This window comes from Trichomonas vaginalis, chromosome IV (genome assembly GCF_026262505.1).
Source record: "Trichomonas vaginalis G3 chromosome IV, whole genome shotgun sequence".
In the NCBI taxonomy this organism is placed as follows: Eukaryota; Parabasalia; order Trichomonadida; family Trichomonadidae; genus Trichomonas; species Trichomonas vaginalis.
Window position 1 is genome coordinate 20351538 of NC_067206.1, and position 16865 is coordinate 20368402.

The following is a 16865-nucleotide window of genomic DNA, read 5'->3' on the forward strand; positions in this document are numbered from 1 at the left end:
AGATGGAAAGGATGGACTCATTATTGAGATGATTTTAATAGCATATTAAATGAGCTTGTTCTTGAAGGTCATTCATGATGAAATAACTGTTGTAGAAGATGTTAGCAATTGTTCAGACATTTTGAAGCGTATAGATGATATAAGAAATAAGTTAGATAGACCGCAAAGCGGTGAGGGCGAAGCCCGTGAGAACGCTTATGTTTCATTGACTTTCTCCAGTAACGAGAACTTTTATGAGATAATATTGAAGAGAGATGATTTTAATATGGTGTAAATGGTAGCTTGGGCAGCTTTAGGCGCAATGGGAACAAAAGCATTAGCATTTGGAGCAAAAGCACTTGGAGCTTATGACGCAGTAAATAAAATGAGTGGAGGAAGGGTTTCGAAGACATTAGATGCAAATAAAGGGAAGATTGGAGGCTGGGTTGCAAAGAAGTTAAGATTAAATAAAATAGGGCTCATAAATAAAGCATCCAATTTGGTTGCGACTGAGTCAGAAAATGCTTTAGGAAAGGACGATGAGTTTGCAAAACACGCAAAAGACTTTAATGACCAGATGAAAGGTGAAACAATGCATTTAAATAGAGTCGATGGAACTATAGAAAATGTTTCTTCTCCACCAGTAGTTCTTCCGTATGGTCCCTATGGAATGTATGGAAACCCTTACGAAAGACCATTTGACCCATTGACTGGTGGAAGTAACTGGTATCATTACGGCCGAAGAAGAAAGACAGTCAAGTTGGAGACAGACGTGAAGAAAGCAACTAAAAAGAAACCAAGGAAGAGAGTTATAAAGCAATGAATTCAACAGGGTGAAAAAACAGGTGAAAAAACAGGTGAGATCTCACCACTTCACCTAAATATATTTTTGTGCTATGTTTTCATACGTGTGGGAGTGGTGATATCATTAATTTTTAAGTTTATTTTTTTATTTTATTTTTATTTTATTTTTTTATAAATGACAGAACAAAAGCAACTCATACAAATCGAAAAATATAACAAACATACATTTAAACATTTATTCTTCCTTCCTGAGTATAACATGTTCTTTACACTTCATCCTAGACCAGTTGACTATACATTGACTGTGTATAAAGATTGTCATGGTAGTTTTATAAAAACTTATGATGATGAAGGTAAGTTAACAAGACTATGCATTTCAAAACTTGAGAAACTTTATGACTTCAAGTATGACTACAATAGAGTTAACATTGACGATGAAGATATAGAAGAAAATTTATGAGAACGTTTATTTTTTCATTAGTGAGTTCGTTAGCGAAGTCGTTAGTGAGGTGAAATGGTTGGCGGTTTTGTAAATATTTAAGGTTAAGTTAGTGTTGTCGTTTGATTTGTAAAATATACGTTAGTGGTTTTGTAAAGTGTCAAATTCACATATAATGGGTAAGTAGGTGCGCAGTGCCACAGTACCCAATTAACCCATACTAACTACAATGCAGAAACCTTCACCTCCCAAGACAATATCAATAAATGGCAAAGAAGTTTCTTCAATTTTTTCTGATTCGCCAACAACTGTCAACAAATTGATTCTAAATATCTTTGGATTGAGTTCAATTCTCTGGGTATTCAATGCATGAGAATATGCGTTGTAAAAGGCTTTGGCTTGGATTAAAGAACCCCAATTCTTATCAGATCCTTTCCAATTGCTTATCCAGTATATTATGCCGAAAATAACCCAGTTGATTATCGTATTCCACCAAGATATCATGATGCAAAGAAGCTGAGCCATGGACTGTAAAGCTTAGATTTAGGTCTCCAGCCTGGAATGTGAGATCTTGATGCACTCCATACGCACCAGTTGAAAACAACACCCATTGTAAGCCAGAAAATCGTATTGATATTCGAGCTGAAATCTAAGCTACCAATTCCGATGAAAATGGCTGTAATTGAAAGAGGCATCCAATAATCGTAGCACCATCTGATTTTAGGGAGGAGATTATCATTGGCCATATCAGTAATAAGACCAATTTCGTATCCGATGTTACCAAGTGATCTGTGCATAGCGAAAACGATAATTGTTGCAAATCCAATCCATTTATTGATTCCAAATGCAATAATAGGACTGATTGTATTTTCTTGAAGGAATTGTTTGTCGCCACAGAGTCCAAGTAATATAATTGTTACATGCCAGATCAATAATGACGTTGCAAACGCGTAAACAAGGCCATTTGGTATCATTTTCTGCGGACGTTTGAGATTTCCTGCGTAAGAAAGACATCCTGTTAATGATGTAAAGGCAGGCGAAACTGTGTAGATATAACCAAAGAATTTTGAGACGGTCCTGGGTTCAAACGCGTTGATTTTGAACTTTTCGACTGATTGCCCGATGAATCCTTGTACGGTATATGGTTTATGCATGAAACAGCCAATGAAGAAACTTGCAAGTCCCATCAAGTGGGTAAAACTCGTAATTCGTAACGATTGTGTCCATCTAAATGATAATGGAATTGAGATGAACATAATTGCGAATGCCAAGAGACGAACATCGTTGATTGCTTTTCCTGTTATGTATTTAGGCTCGTAAACGGAAACAATTGTTTCAGCAAAACCAACAACGATAGCAGCAGCACCCAAGCACGTGGAAACATCTAAGAAAATTGTTAAACAACGTCCCAATTCAGGACCAATTGAGCGAGAAATAACAAAATAGATACCACCACCATCCATTTCGCCATTTGTTCCGAGAGCTGATAACGAACTGATAAGGATAATGGAAATGATCGCAGAAACCCAGATAATAAGTAAAGCATAAACAACGCCGCAGTCGCCAACTAACTTGCCTGCACGAACCCAGTATGTCATACCAACTAAGTTGACAATAACTGGAAGATAAACGCCAGTAAAGGTACCCATGTTCTTTTTAGTTTCATCAACCGGAGGAGCTTTTTTGTGTTTTGAATGTTTCGATTTTTCACGAAGTTCGGATATAGTAGGCCTTGAGGATGATTTTTTATAAAAATATGTTGAAGGAACAACTTCATTTGGATCAAGAAAAGTTTCTGGTGGTTTTGAAGAGGTTGTACTTTTTGATTCACTTACAGATTCGATAGACTCCTGTGTATCCATCGATTCATCGTCGGATCTGCTGTCGAGCATATTCGTTTCATAATCAATCTCTTCTATGTTCAAAAAAAATATAAAGTCTCATCACACTTTTCAATGCTCGATTTTTAAAAACTGTTTAAAAATGGAGCTTATATTGAAATAGTGTAGAGACTAAAAATTACCACAGACTATTTCAGAGGATTGAGTGGCAACTCAATCCTCTGAAAAGTCTGAGGTAATTTGCAAAATTAATGTTATCTCAATTTTGATTGATTTTGAAATTTTTTGTCATGATTTTTTAAAACAAAATAATTAAGAATGAAGTTCTGCTATTAATCTTTTGACATTCAATTTTTTTTCATTTTACATTTTGTTATATTTTTATTGATAAACATTAAATGGAGATAAAGATTTTACAATCTTTTTGTTTTCTGAATTCAGAATTGATAATCTCAAAATCCAACATCAAATTATTTTGATTATAAAGCAATTTGTGGCAGGATTTTTCATTTTTAAATTGTGTGGGTAAGAGATAACTTTTAATTCAAATTAATTGGTAGCATCATTCAAAAAAAAGAATTGATGTAGATGGGAGCTTTGAAATAGCATTATTTTAATAATGTGTCAAAAGCAATAAATTCGGCTTTAGGGCTAAACTTCTCATAAATTTACGATCTTTTGAAGTCTTACGGGTGTATCAATTGCTTTGAAAAAAAAAAAGGTAGTGGGGCCTCCAGGCACTTCGTGCCCTCTAGCCCTGAAGATGTTTAGTATAACTTTGTCCGGACAAGTAAGGGTCTATCGTCGCTACAGGAAAAGTTACAGGCGTTCCAAGGAAGTAAACTTTGAGAAGCCTTTTTCCCCTTATAGAATGAGATAGGACGGTTATTTTACAAAACTGACAACACTTTGACCGAGTAGTTTTTTGTGCTGAACAAATAGTGTCATATAAACATCTGTCAAAAACCGTTTTTTACTTCACTTAAAATGCCACGTAAGCTACGTAAGAATATACGTAAGAGGAAGAGAGCATTGAAACATCCAATAGTAAAACTGACACCACAACAACAGTTGCAACAACAATAATGAATGACCCCACTATGTTGCAACAAATGTCAAGCAACCCTATGCTTTTAAACCGAGTTATTGGTGCACAGAGTGGAGGTTTAAGAGCGGCACTTTTAGCGAAAATGGCAGGCTATGGTGGAGCTGCAGACGGAACAGCTTATAACCCTCAAAGTCAAATGAATTTGAGTTCACTCAAAAATCAAATAACAGATGTCAAAAAGTCAAACATAGACATACAGAAACAAATAAGTGAAAACGAAAAGAAACTAGAATATGACAGACACACAAAGAAACTCAATGAGTTAAACGTAGAGAAAAAGAAGAAAGAAGAACAACTGAAAGAACTAAGTACAGAGGAATATGCAAAAAAAGTGTCAGAAAAAGCAGCAGAAGTAGCAAAAATGGAACAAGATGTTATAAATTTGAAAAACCATACTACTCAATATAAAGTACTGAAAGATGAAGAGATAAAACAAAAAGCCCTGAAGACATATATGGATAGCGATGAGTATAAAAAAGAAGTTGAGCAAATGTAAAGCAGAAAAACTTTTACAGTTGCAAAACCAAACCGTACAGTATGAAAACTTAGCACAAGAAAGTAAAAATAACGACGCAGCCATGCAAAAGGCAATGAAAAGCGCAGAATATATAAAAGCTAATAATGACTGGTTAGATGCCCAAGCCAACGCTAAAGCAGCCCAACATAGGGTCAATAAGGACAAAAATACAAGGGATGAAGACAGTTCAAATGAAGCTTTAACAAATGCTGACTTTAAGAACGCCTTCGAAGCTCTTCATAGTAAGGTGAAACTAGTGAACGACTTCTCATCTGGAAAGAAACTGAAGTCTGAAGGTTTCGACAAAGAGTTAAGAGAAGTAGCACAAAATATGACGAAAATAACAGATGCAGCAACGAGACAGGCAGTTCAAAGTGCCTATGACACCGTTAGAGCAACTGTTGTGGAAAGTCAAGAAAAAGAGTTACAACAGACCAAAACAGACCTAGTAAATGCTTTCTTAAAAACGAAAGTCAGGTAGGACATTATGCTGCAGATGGAACATATGTGCCAGCTGGTGGAACTTATATACCAGCTGGTGGAACTTATATACTAGCTAGTGGAACCTATATACCACCAAACCCTCCAAGAGAAGCACCTGCACCAGGACTACCTAAAACATTTACATCGTCACATGGACACAGACACAGGCATGCACCAAAACCAGCACAACAACCAACAGTTCAAAACACTGCACCACAACCAACAGTTCAAAACCCTGCACAACAACCACCTCCACAACCAGCACAGCAACAACAACCACCTCCACAACCAGCACAGCAACAACAACCACAAACAGAGCAAGGACATAAAAGAAGTAGAGAACAAGGAAACCAAGAATTCTTAAAAATGCTTAAAGAAGACTATGGTTACCCAGATACTCTTGACTTTAGTGACAGATATAAAGAAGCTATTAGAAAGTTCAAGGAAGGAAATACTGACCCGAACCTATTTAGCTTTATGGTTCAGCACCAAATGGGATATAATTTCAAACCTGGAAAATACAAGCTCGCTAAGGGATATGATTTAATAGCATATCATCCAAATGACATGACTGAATTTACTCCGAGATATTTGGTGTCAGAGATAAATGATGATTCAACTATCTTCATGAAACGCGTAAAAAATAGAGACGGAACGAAAGAACAAAGGCTTATGAATGCGGATGACTTAAATAGGGAACTTGTTGAAAACGGTCTCGGAATATATGAAATGCCAGCAGATGAGGTACAAGAAACTCCACAGGAAGAAGTTCAGATACAACCAGACATGGAAGAAATAGTTCAGCAACAACAGCTAGAAGAGCCTGAAGGAAACGAACAAGTCCCTCCTTTGGAAACTAACTTCACAGAACTAGATGAAGATTTGGAACAGCCGAAAAATCTTGACCCTCAACAAGAGTATGAGGTGAATATGGAATCTTTCCAAGAGTCTAAAAAAAATTCGGCTGACATAGTAGAAGAATATCGAAAAATGTTTGCCGACATACAAAAGACTCCAACACCAGATGAAAATATTCAGCATAGAATGGAAGTACTGAAAGAAAATGTACGCAAATACAATAACCCTTTTTACTTACGACCATATAACGTTCAATCTTTTGCTGAACTCGGTGAAAATAAAAGGTTAAATTTCAACAAAACATATAAAAATGAAACATTGTTTAAAGTTCATTCAGAACCTAACCAAGATGGAAACAAACCTACTTTTGTTTCTGCAGACGATGGAACTACAATGAGATGGGGTCATAAAGCTAACCCGGATAGGTGGTTCATAAACTTACAACCTCAATTCCAAGAAGTTGTAGACGCAATGGAAGTCAATGGTGAACCAGATATAGCTGGTATTTTCAGCGCGGCTTTAATGCCATTGAAAGATATGAAAGATGCAGATATTTTGGACCAGTATGAAATGAACATGGCTGATGGAAATATAACACCTGACGTTCTAAAACATTTATCTCAAAGAACTACACAGAACCATAGAGATGGTATATTTGGTGAAGAGTTTAGAAAGAAAGTTAGGGAGAGAGAAGGAAGAGAACCTATTGTACATGACCTTGCAAACGAAAGTTTGCAAAATGTCATAAAAACTTACTTTGCAGACAATGAACCGAGAAGGGATGAATATTTAAGAAAACTCAAATGGACAGTACCAAATGAAATGTTAGTATTGAAAAACATGTTCCTTGACAAAATAAAACCAACTACAGAAATAAATGACGCAAGACTGAAACATTGGGTAAAAGCTTTCCCATTCACAAAAGATATTGTTGGTAACATGGAAAGAAAACCAGAATGGCTACAAAAACATATATTTGGAAACGAGCTTATTCCATATGGACAAGCTCTGTTTGAAGAGCTTGAACCGGAAACTCAGGAAAGAGTCATGCAAACAATACGCGAAGACTCAAATACAAACTATGACAAACTCTTTCTAGGATATAGGTTACCTGAGATGGGCGACCAGAGCCAAAGGCAAAAAGGACATGGGAAATTTACAACATACTAGGTGAACATGAGGCAAAGATGCAACAACTTGAAGCAGAGGGCAAGTTACCAAAGAAGAAGAGAAGAGTAGAACAAAGTGAAAGTAGTGAAGAAGTAACTTCATCTAGTGAAAGTAGTGGCAATGAAGGAAAAAGAAGAGTTAAAAACTCAGCCAGGAAGAAAGTAAAGCTTGGTCCACGTGGGTTCTATTATGACACATAAATCCAACTATTCTATATTTTACCCATATGAAATGTACGCCGCTCAGAATATAACGCCAACAGTTTTGGATGCTATGAATGGAAATGTTTCCGAATGGTATAACGAATGCGACAATGCCATTAGAAGGTCAGAAATAGTTCCTGGAACTTACGAATATACAACTGCTGTTTCTTATGGAAATGTAGGTGAGTTTGGAGAAGGTTCTTCAACAACAGTAGATATTGCTTGCGACAGGTTTCATATTATTTCTATTGACAACTCATTCTTATACGTGGAACAAGACATTGAAATAAAACCTTCTGCCAAGTTGTCTGACAAGAAAGGTTGCAATGGAATTTTCTATGTCGGATACCAATATGCTCCAGAAGTTTTCATGGGATATAAGATATATTCTAACTCTGACTTAGTTCAAACAGTAACATGGGCAAACTATGAATGGTTCGCTTTGAGAAACTCAGTACAACCACAAGCTAGAGAAATACAGACCAGTATGCCACCATTGAGAAAATAAGAAGACTTGACCCTAACGTTCCAGGAGTTTATGTTAACCTTTCTGGTTCAGATGGAACTGCTGCCACTAAAGTAAAACTGAAACTTAGAGTTCCTTTGTCATCTTTCCTCATCTTCAGGTTTTTAAGATACTTGCCAAACTGGGCAGGAAAAATTTCTATCGAACTTACTCCAAGCAAAAATAACTTAGTCATTGCACCAACACAAGACCCATTCACTATTACAGACGTAGAGGGACCAAATAAAACGTCATTCGCCGAATTTTGCAAAGACAAAGTTGACTTAGACTTTGGTTTCTCAAACCTCAACACTGAAGTAAACTATTATTTCAATGCTGCTGGAACTGCTTGGGACCCAGTTAAGTTCACATGCGAAAAATTTGAATGCAAGAGAATAGAAAGCAGACTTGCAGTCTATATGTTGGACCCAGATATTTCAAATGCTTTAAGCTGCCAAATATATTGCAGTTCCACTTATGTTCCTATACACCAAATATCTGTCAAAGACTTTGCAGGTGAAGTTGGAAACCAAAGTGCTGACCCAGGTGCAAGACAGATATTGCTTTAACAACTGCAATGAAACATGCAGATACTATGTTTGTTCTTTTCAGACGAACTATAAATGACTATTCTTGTTTCTACAACCCCGGTATTAAATATCATATAAACATAGATGGCAAATATTATCCAAGAGAAGAATATTCTACAGTTGAGGATATGAGGTCATACAACTTGACATTAGATGCTATGAACTTTAACAACAACTTCACAACAACCATAAACCCTGAAATGCAAAGTTCTATTATGCCATATGTGAAAGTATGGACTCATACAGGAGGTCAAAAAAACTCAATATACAAATGGAGACCGTTCAAACTTTTGGCTTGGCATTCCATTTGCTGACTCAGAAGCTTTATGGGTGGTATTTCAACTGTTGGTACAGTTCAAATACAATATACTGGTGACAGAGACGGTCCAGATGAACTGAGAGCAAAGAAGTTTACAAAACCAATAGCACTTTTCACGGAAGATGCTCTTTTGAAGATTCGTTCGATGAAACCTGCTGGAGCTCCTCAGATTGGCATAACGACAGCTTCCATCGAGCAGATTTTGGCAGCAGGTCAGTAAGTTGTTCTTGAACTGACTTCTCTCCGTCAAATATTGACAGTACGCCAGTTTTGACATAAAATTGTATTATAAACTTACCTTTAGAAATATCTGTAAGTTTTGAAGTTATATTTTTGTCTGCTTCAAGAACTTTCACCATTTCAGTTATACCAACTTTCTTTGCTTTATGAAAATATTTTGGTTCAGCAAAGACTGCTATTCTATAACATTTTCCATTGTTTGTGTAAAGAACTATTCTGTCAATGTATTTGTATTGTTTGTGTGTGTAAACTTTGTTCTGCTTCAATTCGAAGAGATACTCGAATACGTCCATATTTTTATTCGAAGTAAAATGTCATTTCCGAAAAATAGAAGCGTAAGTGTTTCAAAAGGTTTAATGGCGGTGGCAGATGTGAAGTTAAATTCACCACTCAAACAAACAGTCAAAGTGTTATTGTCAATGTCAAAGAAAGAGATGTTGAGTGGGGAAACCATACGAAGACGAAGATGGTATAACAATAGTTCCTGTAAAAGAACACCAACATACCCTGAAGTTAGCAGAGACTTAAGTTCTGTTGCAGATATTCGAAACGACTACCAACAACTTAAAGACAAACTTCAAACTCAGGAGAAGATTTGTCAAGCTTTAGGTATAATGTTAAACTTGGTCGAACACAACCCTGTAAAAGTGAACTCATATGTCATCGCACCTCATGAAGTTTTGAAAGAACTATTGAAACTTTTGACAGAGGCAGACGATATAAACATCAAAGAAATAGAACCCGACGTTAGTTGCTGTGGTGTTTCATATAATGTCATTGACAAGATATACGTTATGAAAGGAGGTGAAACGTTGAACTTAAAATATAGTTTCCCAGACGTCATAAAAATATTTGACGACCACACATTTCATTAAAATTTATTTGCTAAGTAAAAATGTCAAACTTCTTGAAAGATGTTTGAAGAAAAATAATATAGACTTTATTTCATGTAAAGGACTTTACACACTTTTGAACGATATGAAAGACCTGTTTTATTTGTTCGTGTAGACAAAGGAAAGTTCTATGTCTTTACAAAATATTTGAACTTCTTAGACAGAGAACTTCAAGAAACGCCATGTGAAAGTTTAGATGAAGTTCTTCTCACTTTCAGAAAACTTTTAATATATGTAAATGGCAGAAGACATAGTGGTTTATACTATTACGACTAAAAACCTGAGTCATATAATTCTATATAACAACAAACTTACAAAGTCCTCAAGGAGATATTGTAAACTAACCTTAAACACAATGACGACTAAAGCCTGTTTTGCTCTTTTGACACCAGAAGACTTTATTGTTGTGAATGGTAAAAAATACTCCTTTGAAGATACTTACTCAGATATACCACCAACAGGTTTTGTTGACTTATTTAATACTTTAAGGACGAGTGTAACATGTGCTGCAACTAGAGCAGGTTTCATTATGTTTGGATGTCCGACTGAGTTTACTATAAACAATATGAGCTATAATACAAAACTTATATCTGGTTTTTACTACCAACAGTTTCCTATAACAGGAAAAGGTGTCATACAAGGAATGTCTATTCCATTGACTTTAAGTACACCTATTTTATATATAGGGTGTCCAAAGGTGCGTTTAGCACAGCGCTCTATATGAGACTATTAAAGGAGATATATGCTGATTATAAATATATAATAAAAAATATGAATATATGTATATGATGAGTATGTTGTATTTTGGCGCCATGCCGGGATATAAAATGAATTTTGAGACAAGAGGCGGTTTCGCGGGAAATTTTGGCGGGATTTTTTTCATTTTTTTAATGAATCATAAAGAAAACATCCTCGCTCTTGCAAAAAAATGCAAAGACTGTAAAAAATCTACGAGACATTGGTAAAATGCTTAGGTATGGATGCTCCTAGCTATTCCACTGTAACGTATCATGTTAGGATGTATCACTTCATGAACAAAAAGGCGCCCATCATAAAAATTGACAAAAAATCGCCGGATCAAAGAAAAATCAAAGCAATTCTTCAAGCGCTAGATGAAGACCCAAGAGCATCACTCAGAAGGATAGAGGAGATGACAAAGATACCACGTACAACAGTCAGTTATTATCTGCACAATTATTTGAACTACAAACTAGCGTATACACGTTGGGTTCCGCACAACCTTAATTCAGTTCAAAAAAAATCTAGAGTCCAATCTTCGAAAGAGCTCCTCTCTATATTGGGTGCGTATCAATCCAAGAAGTTTCGCTTTTTAGTAACAGGGGACGAGTCTTGGTTTCAATATGCAACAGAAGCCAAAATCATGTGGATCCCGAAGGATGAAAATCCGCAAACATTCCCGAAGAAAAAAATTGACACACCAATGATGATGTTGTCGGTTTTTTGGGGCGTGAATGGCATCATCGCAATTGATATTCTTCAAAAACCTAATACGATGAATGCTCAGTATCTAATTGACAATGTTCTTACTCAAATTATCAATTCTGATGAGTTTGAGAAATCCAAACAACAAAAACAAAAGTTTGCAATTCATTTTGATAATTCAAGAGTTCACAAAAGTCATAAGGTAATGAATTACTTGGTGGAAAACAATGTCAAAGTTGTTCCAAACCCAATTTATTCACCTGATATTGCACCCTCTGACTTTTATTTATTCGGCACGCTAAAAAAGAGAGCTGAAGGACGCGAATTCACGAGTCCAGATGATCTTGAAAATTTTGTAAGAGAGCAATTTGAGCAATTTTCTCATGATGATTTAAAGCGTGTCTTTCAAGCCTGGATCGATCGCTGCGAACGCGTGATTGAATCCAATGGTGATTATATTTAAATAAACTTTATATATATGTATCTTGTTTATTTCTATTCGCAGTATTCAGGTTTGTGCTAAACACACCTTTGGACACCCTATATTGTTTCAAACTTAGGTTCAAAGTGTTATTCGAATGTCGACAGAAACTACTATGACCAAAAGATACTTATGCGTATAAACAACACTTTCTCTGCTGGTTTGCCTATTGTTCATTCGAATGCAGAGTTTTCAGCTTTAGTAAACTCAAACACTTTAGCAAACATAAACTTAACCTTAGTTGACGCAAACTTTGTTCCTGTAAAACTTTTATGTCCTATGTATTTGTCAATGACGGCAGAAAGTTTCGAATTGGAAGATGCAACTGGTGAAAGTATTGTACTACAAGAACAACTTCAACAACAAATAGCTCAAGAACAACAAATGCAACAAATAGCTCAAGAATAAAAAAAAATATTTTTTTTATTTTTATAAAAATGTACAGAATAGATGTTTCAGATTTTTATGACTTCCAAACATTCAGAAATATGTGTCCATTTCGAGACTATAACAAAGCAGTCGAGAATTTGAAACGTTTAGTCATTTATGTCGACTCTGCCCCAGAATGTTATGTTATGAAAGAATGGGATGTTGTCTTTAACAAACCAAGAGCAACAATAGTTTCAGAACAAGAATGTAGACAGAAACTTAAGAAAATAAAAGTCGTACAAGTTGGCATGAAGATGTTAGATGCTTGGGATATCTTATTGTCAAAGTTAGAAGATTTTTCAGTTCGAGGTATAAAGTTTTATACACCTTCTCCAAACTTCTATTCTATCTTCACTGGATATAAATACGAACAAGTAGAATGGAAAGAAAATATTATAGAAGCTTGGTTAGACCATGTCAAAGAAATTATATGCAATGGAAACGAAAGAGTCTATGAGTATATCTTATGTTGGTTTGCAAACATCTTACAACATCCAAGTGCTAAAAATGAAACTGCTCTCATTATAATTGGAAACAAGGAACTGGTAAGAACACATTCTTTACAGATATTTTGTGCAAACTGTTAGAAGGCTATTCGAACCCGAATATGACAAACTTAGAAAACATCTGTGGCAAGTTTAACTCTTCAATAGAGAATATGAAACTTATAGTTTGCAATGAACTTCAAAGTATAGATACAACAAAAGTTTTGAACTCAGATGCTTTGAAGAGTCTTATAACAGACAAAGTTGGAGTTGTTGAAAGAAAGTATAAAGACCAAAGAGTTTGTGAAAATGTTGCAAATTTCATTATGGTTTCAAACAATGCTGTTCCGATGAAGTTAGAAAGTTCTGACAGAAGATATGTAGTTGTCAGAACGTCAGAAGCTCATATGCAAGATACAGAATATTTTGACGACTTAGCAGAAACTTTGACATCTGACTTTTACAACCACTTGTTCTCATATTTTATGACATTAGATATTTCTAAGTTCAATCCAAGACAAATTCCACATACCGAAGAGAGACAAACATTGTTAGAAGCAAACAAGAGTGTATATGAACTGTTCATAGATGAAACTGACTTTGAGTGTTTAGATGAAAGGTCATTGTACGATTCGTATAAACAATATTGTCAAGAATATGGTTATATGACAGCGTCTAAACGAACATTCTTGGCAAATGTCAAAAGTCTTTTAGACGTACAGAATGGTGTATATACAAAGAAAAATTTTTCTGAGTAAATTTTAAAAAAATATTTTTTTTATCCGATAGAAAAGATGACAGAAAAATTAACTTTTTACATAGCGCCACACCCTTCTTGCCCACATCTTTTTAAGCCACAATATATAGACATAGAACTAAATAGAGAAAACGAAATTCTACAAACAGAAGAAACATATAGAGACCTAGATAACGAAAATGGATATGCGCTATTCTGGTTAGATTGTCCTTATGAAATGTATGAAAAAAAGGCTTTATATGAAGAATATAGAAAATATTGTCATGAAAACGATATAAGACCAAGCTCTAGAGAAAAATTCTATGCTGGTATAAAACATCTTTTCGAAGTTCAGAATGGCAAATATATAAAGAAATAATTTTTCTGAGTAAATTTTAAAAAAAAATATTTTTTTATCCGATAGAAAAGATGACAAAATTCATCTCAGTAAACAAGTACATGTCAGGACTTAAAGAAGAACTAGACCCATTCACATATTTGAATGTTTACTTCTACCATTTTGAAAAGTCTTCATTCAGCAAAGTTTGGAACATCGAACCAGTTAAGTTTGCTATTGTGACTAAAAATGGTGCGAAATTTGAAGACTTAGACATAGAAGGTTTGTTAACAGTCAAAGAAAGTTTTGACAGAAGGTTCTCAAACCTTAAAGAAGGCAAAGCATACAAACTTGTTATACCTTATGAACCAAAGAAAGCAGACGACTATGAATATTATGAGTCTAAAGTTGTAGAAGTTCAAGGTAAATTGGGTAAAAAGATTTTAGAGTCTAAGCCAGTGTTTACTCCTAAAGAGGAAGAGAACATTGACATTGACCCAGAAATGTTCTAAAAATAAAATTTTATTTTTACATGTCAAATTTCTTTTTCTCTGGAACTGGTTCAGGTTCTTTCTTCTCTTCTTCTACTTTCTTTTCTTTCTTTTCTTTCTTCTTCTTTTCTGGTGGAGTTATGTCAAACTTCTCAGAACCATATTTTTGTAAAAGTTCTTTGTCCTTTAATAGCTCATCTATTCTGTTTTCTATTTCATCTTCAAGAACAGCGCATGTGTCTTCTTTGCATTCTAAGAACTTTTGTTGGACTTCATCTTTCCAATCGGCGTCATCTCTGTCAACAAGTCTGTCATTGACAAATTTTAAGACTGCTCTACTTAATGTTTTATGGTTCTTGTCATATTCCCAGAAACAGAACTTTAGAACAAATTCACCTTTCTTGTTTACACTATGTAAGATTTTATGGTCGACAGATGTTTTGCTGTCGAAAAGCTTGTCTCGAATATAGATGGCGAAATCGCTAGACATTTTCTAAAAGATAAAAATTTTAATTTTTCTAAAAATATGTTAGAAAAAAAGTTTGCTGACATTGACAAAAAATTTGAGAATGTTTTGAAGAAGAACAAGAGGAAGTTAGAAAATGCTCAGATAAAACCCATACATGACAAGTTCTTATTTGCTCAGAATGGTATAACAGGTCTAATTGCACCACCTGGGTCGGGTAAGACTTTCACTTATCTTAAAATGGCTGCACAACAACAAGAACTAGATGAGAAGAACCCATTCTATGAGTTAGTTGTTATTTGTAGTACTTCTGGTCAATTTGACCAAACCGTCAATTCGTTCAAAGATATTATAAAGAAGTCTAAGTTAGTATGTATAAAGGATACTGAGTTGTTAGATTGGATAAAGAAGTACCAAAGAAGAGTTTTGAAGTATAATGCTATAAATGAGTATATAAATTCTAAGTTTAAAGACCCAAATGAGGAAATGCAGAGAATATTAGAGAAGAAACACTTCAGAAACAAACAGAAAGAGATAGAATACATTTCGAAGAAATTGCAATCTTACGATTGGAAGACTTACCCTCACAGATGTCTTCTTATCTTAGATGATTTCGCCTCTCATCCTTTGTTAAAGAATAGAGAACAAGACATGTGTCGAATTCTTAAGAAGCTCAGACACTTTAACATCTCAGTTGTCATTTGTGTACAGACAGCAAAGAGTTTAAGTAAGGATGTAAAGAGAATACTTACTGACATTGTACTTTTCCCCGGATTGTCCGAAGACGATTTCATGGAACTTATGAAAGAGTCCATGGCAGGTAAGTTTGACAGACATGAACTATGGGAGAAGTACAAAGTCATACAAGACCCTCATACTTCTTTCAGAATTCATATCTACGCAAACAAAGTTCAAATTGTAAAAAGTCAAGCGTAAAAAATGTAAGTGTTTAGTCTTAGTCTGTTGTGGTGCTGGGGCTGTCGGTTCTTCTGGCTTTGGAATGGACTCGGTTGGTGGTACGTCGGACATTCGTTTGTGTCCTGTCGGAAGGAAGAGTTCTTCCTGTCGGAAGGAAAATTTTTTCCTGTCGGAAGGAAGAGTTCTTCCTGTCGGAAGGAAAATTTTTTCCTGTTGGAAGGAAAATTTTTTCCTGTTGGAAGGAAAATTTTTTCCTGTTGGAAGGAAAATTTTTTCCTGTCGGAAAGAAAAACTTTTTCTGAAGTTCGACCAAAAAGTTCTCAATTTTCGAAAATTTGAATGGTTTACGGACGGACAACAGGAAAAATTTTTCCTGTTGGAAGGAAAATTTTTTCCTGTCGGAAGGAAAATTTTTTCCTGTTGGAAGGAAAATTTTTTCCTGTCGGAAGGAAGAGTTCTTCCTGTCGGAAGGAAAATTTTTTCCTGTCGGAAGGAAGAACTTGGAATGCCAGAAGGAAATTTTTTTCCTGTCGGAAGGAAGGACTCGGAATGCCAGAAGGATTTGACAAGGCAATTTACCTTATAGAGCTACCTGAGCCATCTGAAGTCAAGACCAAAAATAAACGCTTTACATGTATTTTTCAGCAACTTCGTCAAATAATTTTATAGCTTTATCTATCTCATCTACTTCAAACGTTTCTTTACCTTTCGTGGGAGCACCATACATTTTCTCAAACTTTTCAAGTAGTTCTGTTTCTGCAGCTCTCATATCGTTAACAAACACAACCTTGACTCTATTGACTGTACTGTCATATCTTTGAGTTATATTATATGTTCTTCCTATCTTATATCTCTTTGTATTGAAGTCCTTCGGTTTCTGAACGATGTAAAGTAAGCCTTCACTGCAACGTTCCGTATCGAATGAACCATATGTTATGAAGTTATATCCAACAACTGGGTCTATCCATAACAAAACTATTGGTATAAGACTTTTGTCAATGAGATATGCTGTAGTTCCATAGAATCTTACCGATATCATAAGCTCAGGATTTCTTGTCAAAATTTTCTGAGTTGAAGCAATTCCAACCCAATGGTATGTTTTCTTTCCAGATGGAGATATAATGTCTGAC

At 35.2% G+C, this 16865-nt stretch overlaps 9 protein-coding genes and 2 pseudogenes across 11 annotated transcripts, besides 7 other annotated features; 7 read left to right on the top strand and 4 right to left on the bottom strand.

Annotated features, from left to right (window-relative positions):
• Positions 1-1448: part of a mobile genetic element that runs on past the window's edge.
• On the top strand, positions 275-802 carry TVAGG3_0134950 (protein of unknown function, DUF4107 family; the record flags this gene model as incomplete). Its single annotated transcript, XM_051224069.1, has 1 exon — positions 275-802. One exon carries the CDS (start codon positions 275-277, stop codon positions 800-802), a length of 528 nt encoding a protein of 175 aa, XP_051109055.1.
• Positions 803-1448: a terminal%2Cinverted (terminal inverted repeat of Maverick-1C transposon ID:TVAGG3_0134780).
• A 274-nt stretch (positions 1449-1722) lies between these two features.
• On the bottom strand, positions 1723-3114 carry TVAGG3_0134960 (cation:chloride symporter protein; the record flags this gene model as incomplete). Its single annotated transcript, XM_001299148.1, has 1 exon — positions 1723-3114. The coding sequence occupies one exon, from the start codon at positions 3112-3114 to the stop codon at positions 1723-1725; it is 1392 nt and encodes a 463-aa protein (XP_001299149.1).
• Positions 3115-4532: 1418 nt separating this feature from the next.
• Positions 4533-5598, top strand: TVAGG3_0134970 (annotated as a pseudogene). The gene has a single exon. A coding segment is annotated over exon 1 (1066 nt).
• Positions 5599-6365: 767 nt separating this feature from the next.
• Positions 6366-8994: a mobile genetic element.
• A 1638-nt stretch (positions 8995-10632) lies between these two features.
• Positions 10633-10660: a terminal%2Cinverted (terminal inverted repeat of Mariner transposon ID:TVAGG3_0134990).
• Positions 10633-11935: a mobile genetic element.
• Positions 10729-11855, top strand: TVAGG3_0135000 (annotated as a pseudogene). Its single transcript has one exon. A coding segment is annotated over exon 1 (1127 nt).
• Positions 11908-11935: a terminal%2Cinverted (terminal inverted repeat of Mariner transposon ID:TVAGG3_0134990).
• Positions 11936-12005: 70 nt separating this feature from the next.
• On the top strand, positions 12006-12281 carry TVAGG3_0135010 (uncharacterized protein; the record flags this gene model as incomplete). Its single annotated transcript, XM_051224070.1, has 1 exon — positions 12006-12281. One exon carries the CDS (start codon positions 12006-12008, stop codon positions 12279-12281), a length of 276 nt encoding a protein of 91 aa, XP_051109056.1.
• Positions 12282-13113: 832 nt separating this feature from the next.
• On the top strand, positions 13114-13545 carry TVAGG3_0135020 (Poxvirus D5 protein-like family; the record flags this gene model as incomplete). Its single annotated transcript, XM_051224071.1, has 1 exon — positions 13114-13545. The coding sequence occupies one exon, from the start codon at positions 13114-13116 to the stop codon at positions 13543-13545; it is 432 nt and encodes a 143-aa protein (XP_051109057.1).
• A 45-nt stretch (positions 13546-13590) lies between these two features.
• Positions 13591-13905: a mobile genetic element.
• Positions 13906-13952: 47 nt separating this feature from the next.
• On the top strand, positions 13953-14372 carry TVAGG3_0135040 (protein of unknown function, DUF4108 family; the record flags this gene model as incomplete). Its single annotated transcript, XM_001296265.2, has 1 exon — positions 13953-14372. The coding sequence occupies one exon, from the start codon at positions 13953-13955 to the stop codon at positions 14370-14372; it is 420 nt and encodes a 139-aa protein (XP_001296266.2).
• A 16-nt stretch (positions 14373-14388) lies between these two features.
• TVAGG3_0135050 (uncharacterized protein) lies at positions 14389-14841 on the bottom strand (the record flags this gene model as incomplete). The annotated part of the gene is made up of 1 exon (XM_051224072.1): positions 14389-14841. One exon carries the CDS (start codon positions 14839-14841, stop codon positions 14389-14391), a length of 453 nt encoding a protein of 150 aa, XP_051109058.1.
• Positions 14842-14877: 36 nt separating this feature from the next.
• Positions 14878-15446, top strand: TVAGG3_0135060 (protein of unknown function, DUF4106 family; the record flags this gene model as incomplete). Its single annotated transcript, XM_051224073.1, has 1 exon — positions 14878-15446. A coding segment is annotated over one exon (569 nt), but the record flags the coding sequence as incomplete, so codon positions are not given.
• Positions 15447-15657: 211 nt separating this feature from the next.
• TVAGG3_0135070 (uncharacterized protein) lies at positions 15658-15846 on the bottom strand (the record flags this gene model as incomplete). Its single annotated transcript, XM_051224074.1, has 1 exon — positions 15658-15846. One exon carries the CDS (start codon positions 15844-15846, stop codon positions 15658-15660), a length of 189 nt encoding a protein of 62 aa, XP_051109060.1.
• A 517-nt stretch (positions 15847-16363) lies between these two features.
• TVAGG3_0135080 (organellar and viral DNA polymerase type B) lies at positions 16364-16774 on the bottom strand (the record flags this gene model as incomplete). The annotated part of the gene is made up of 1 exon (XM_051224075.1): positions 16364-16774. The coding sequence occupies one exon, from the start codon at positions 16772-16774 to the stop codon at positions 16364-16366; it is 411 nt and encodes a 136-aa protein (XP_051109061.1).
• Positions 16775-16865: the final 91 nt, after the last annotated feature.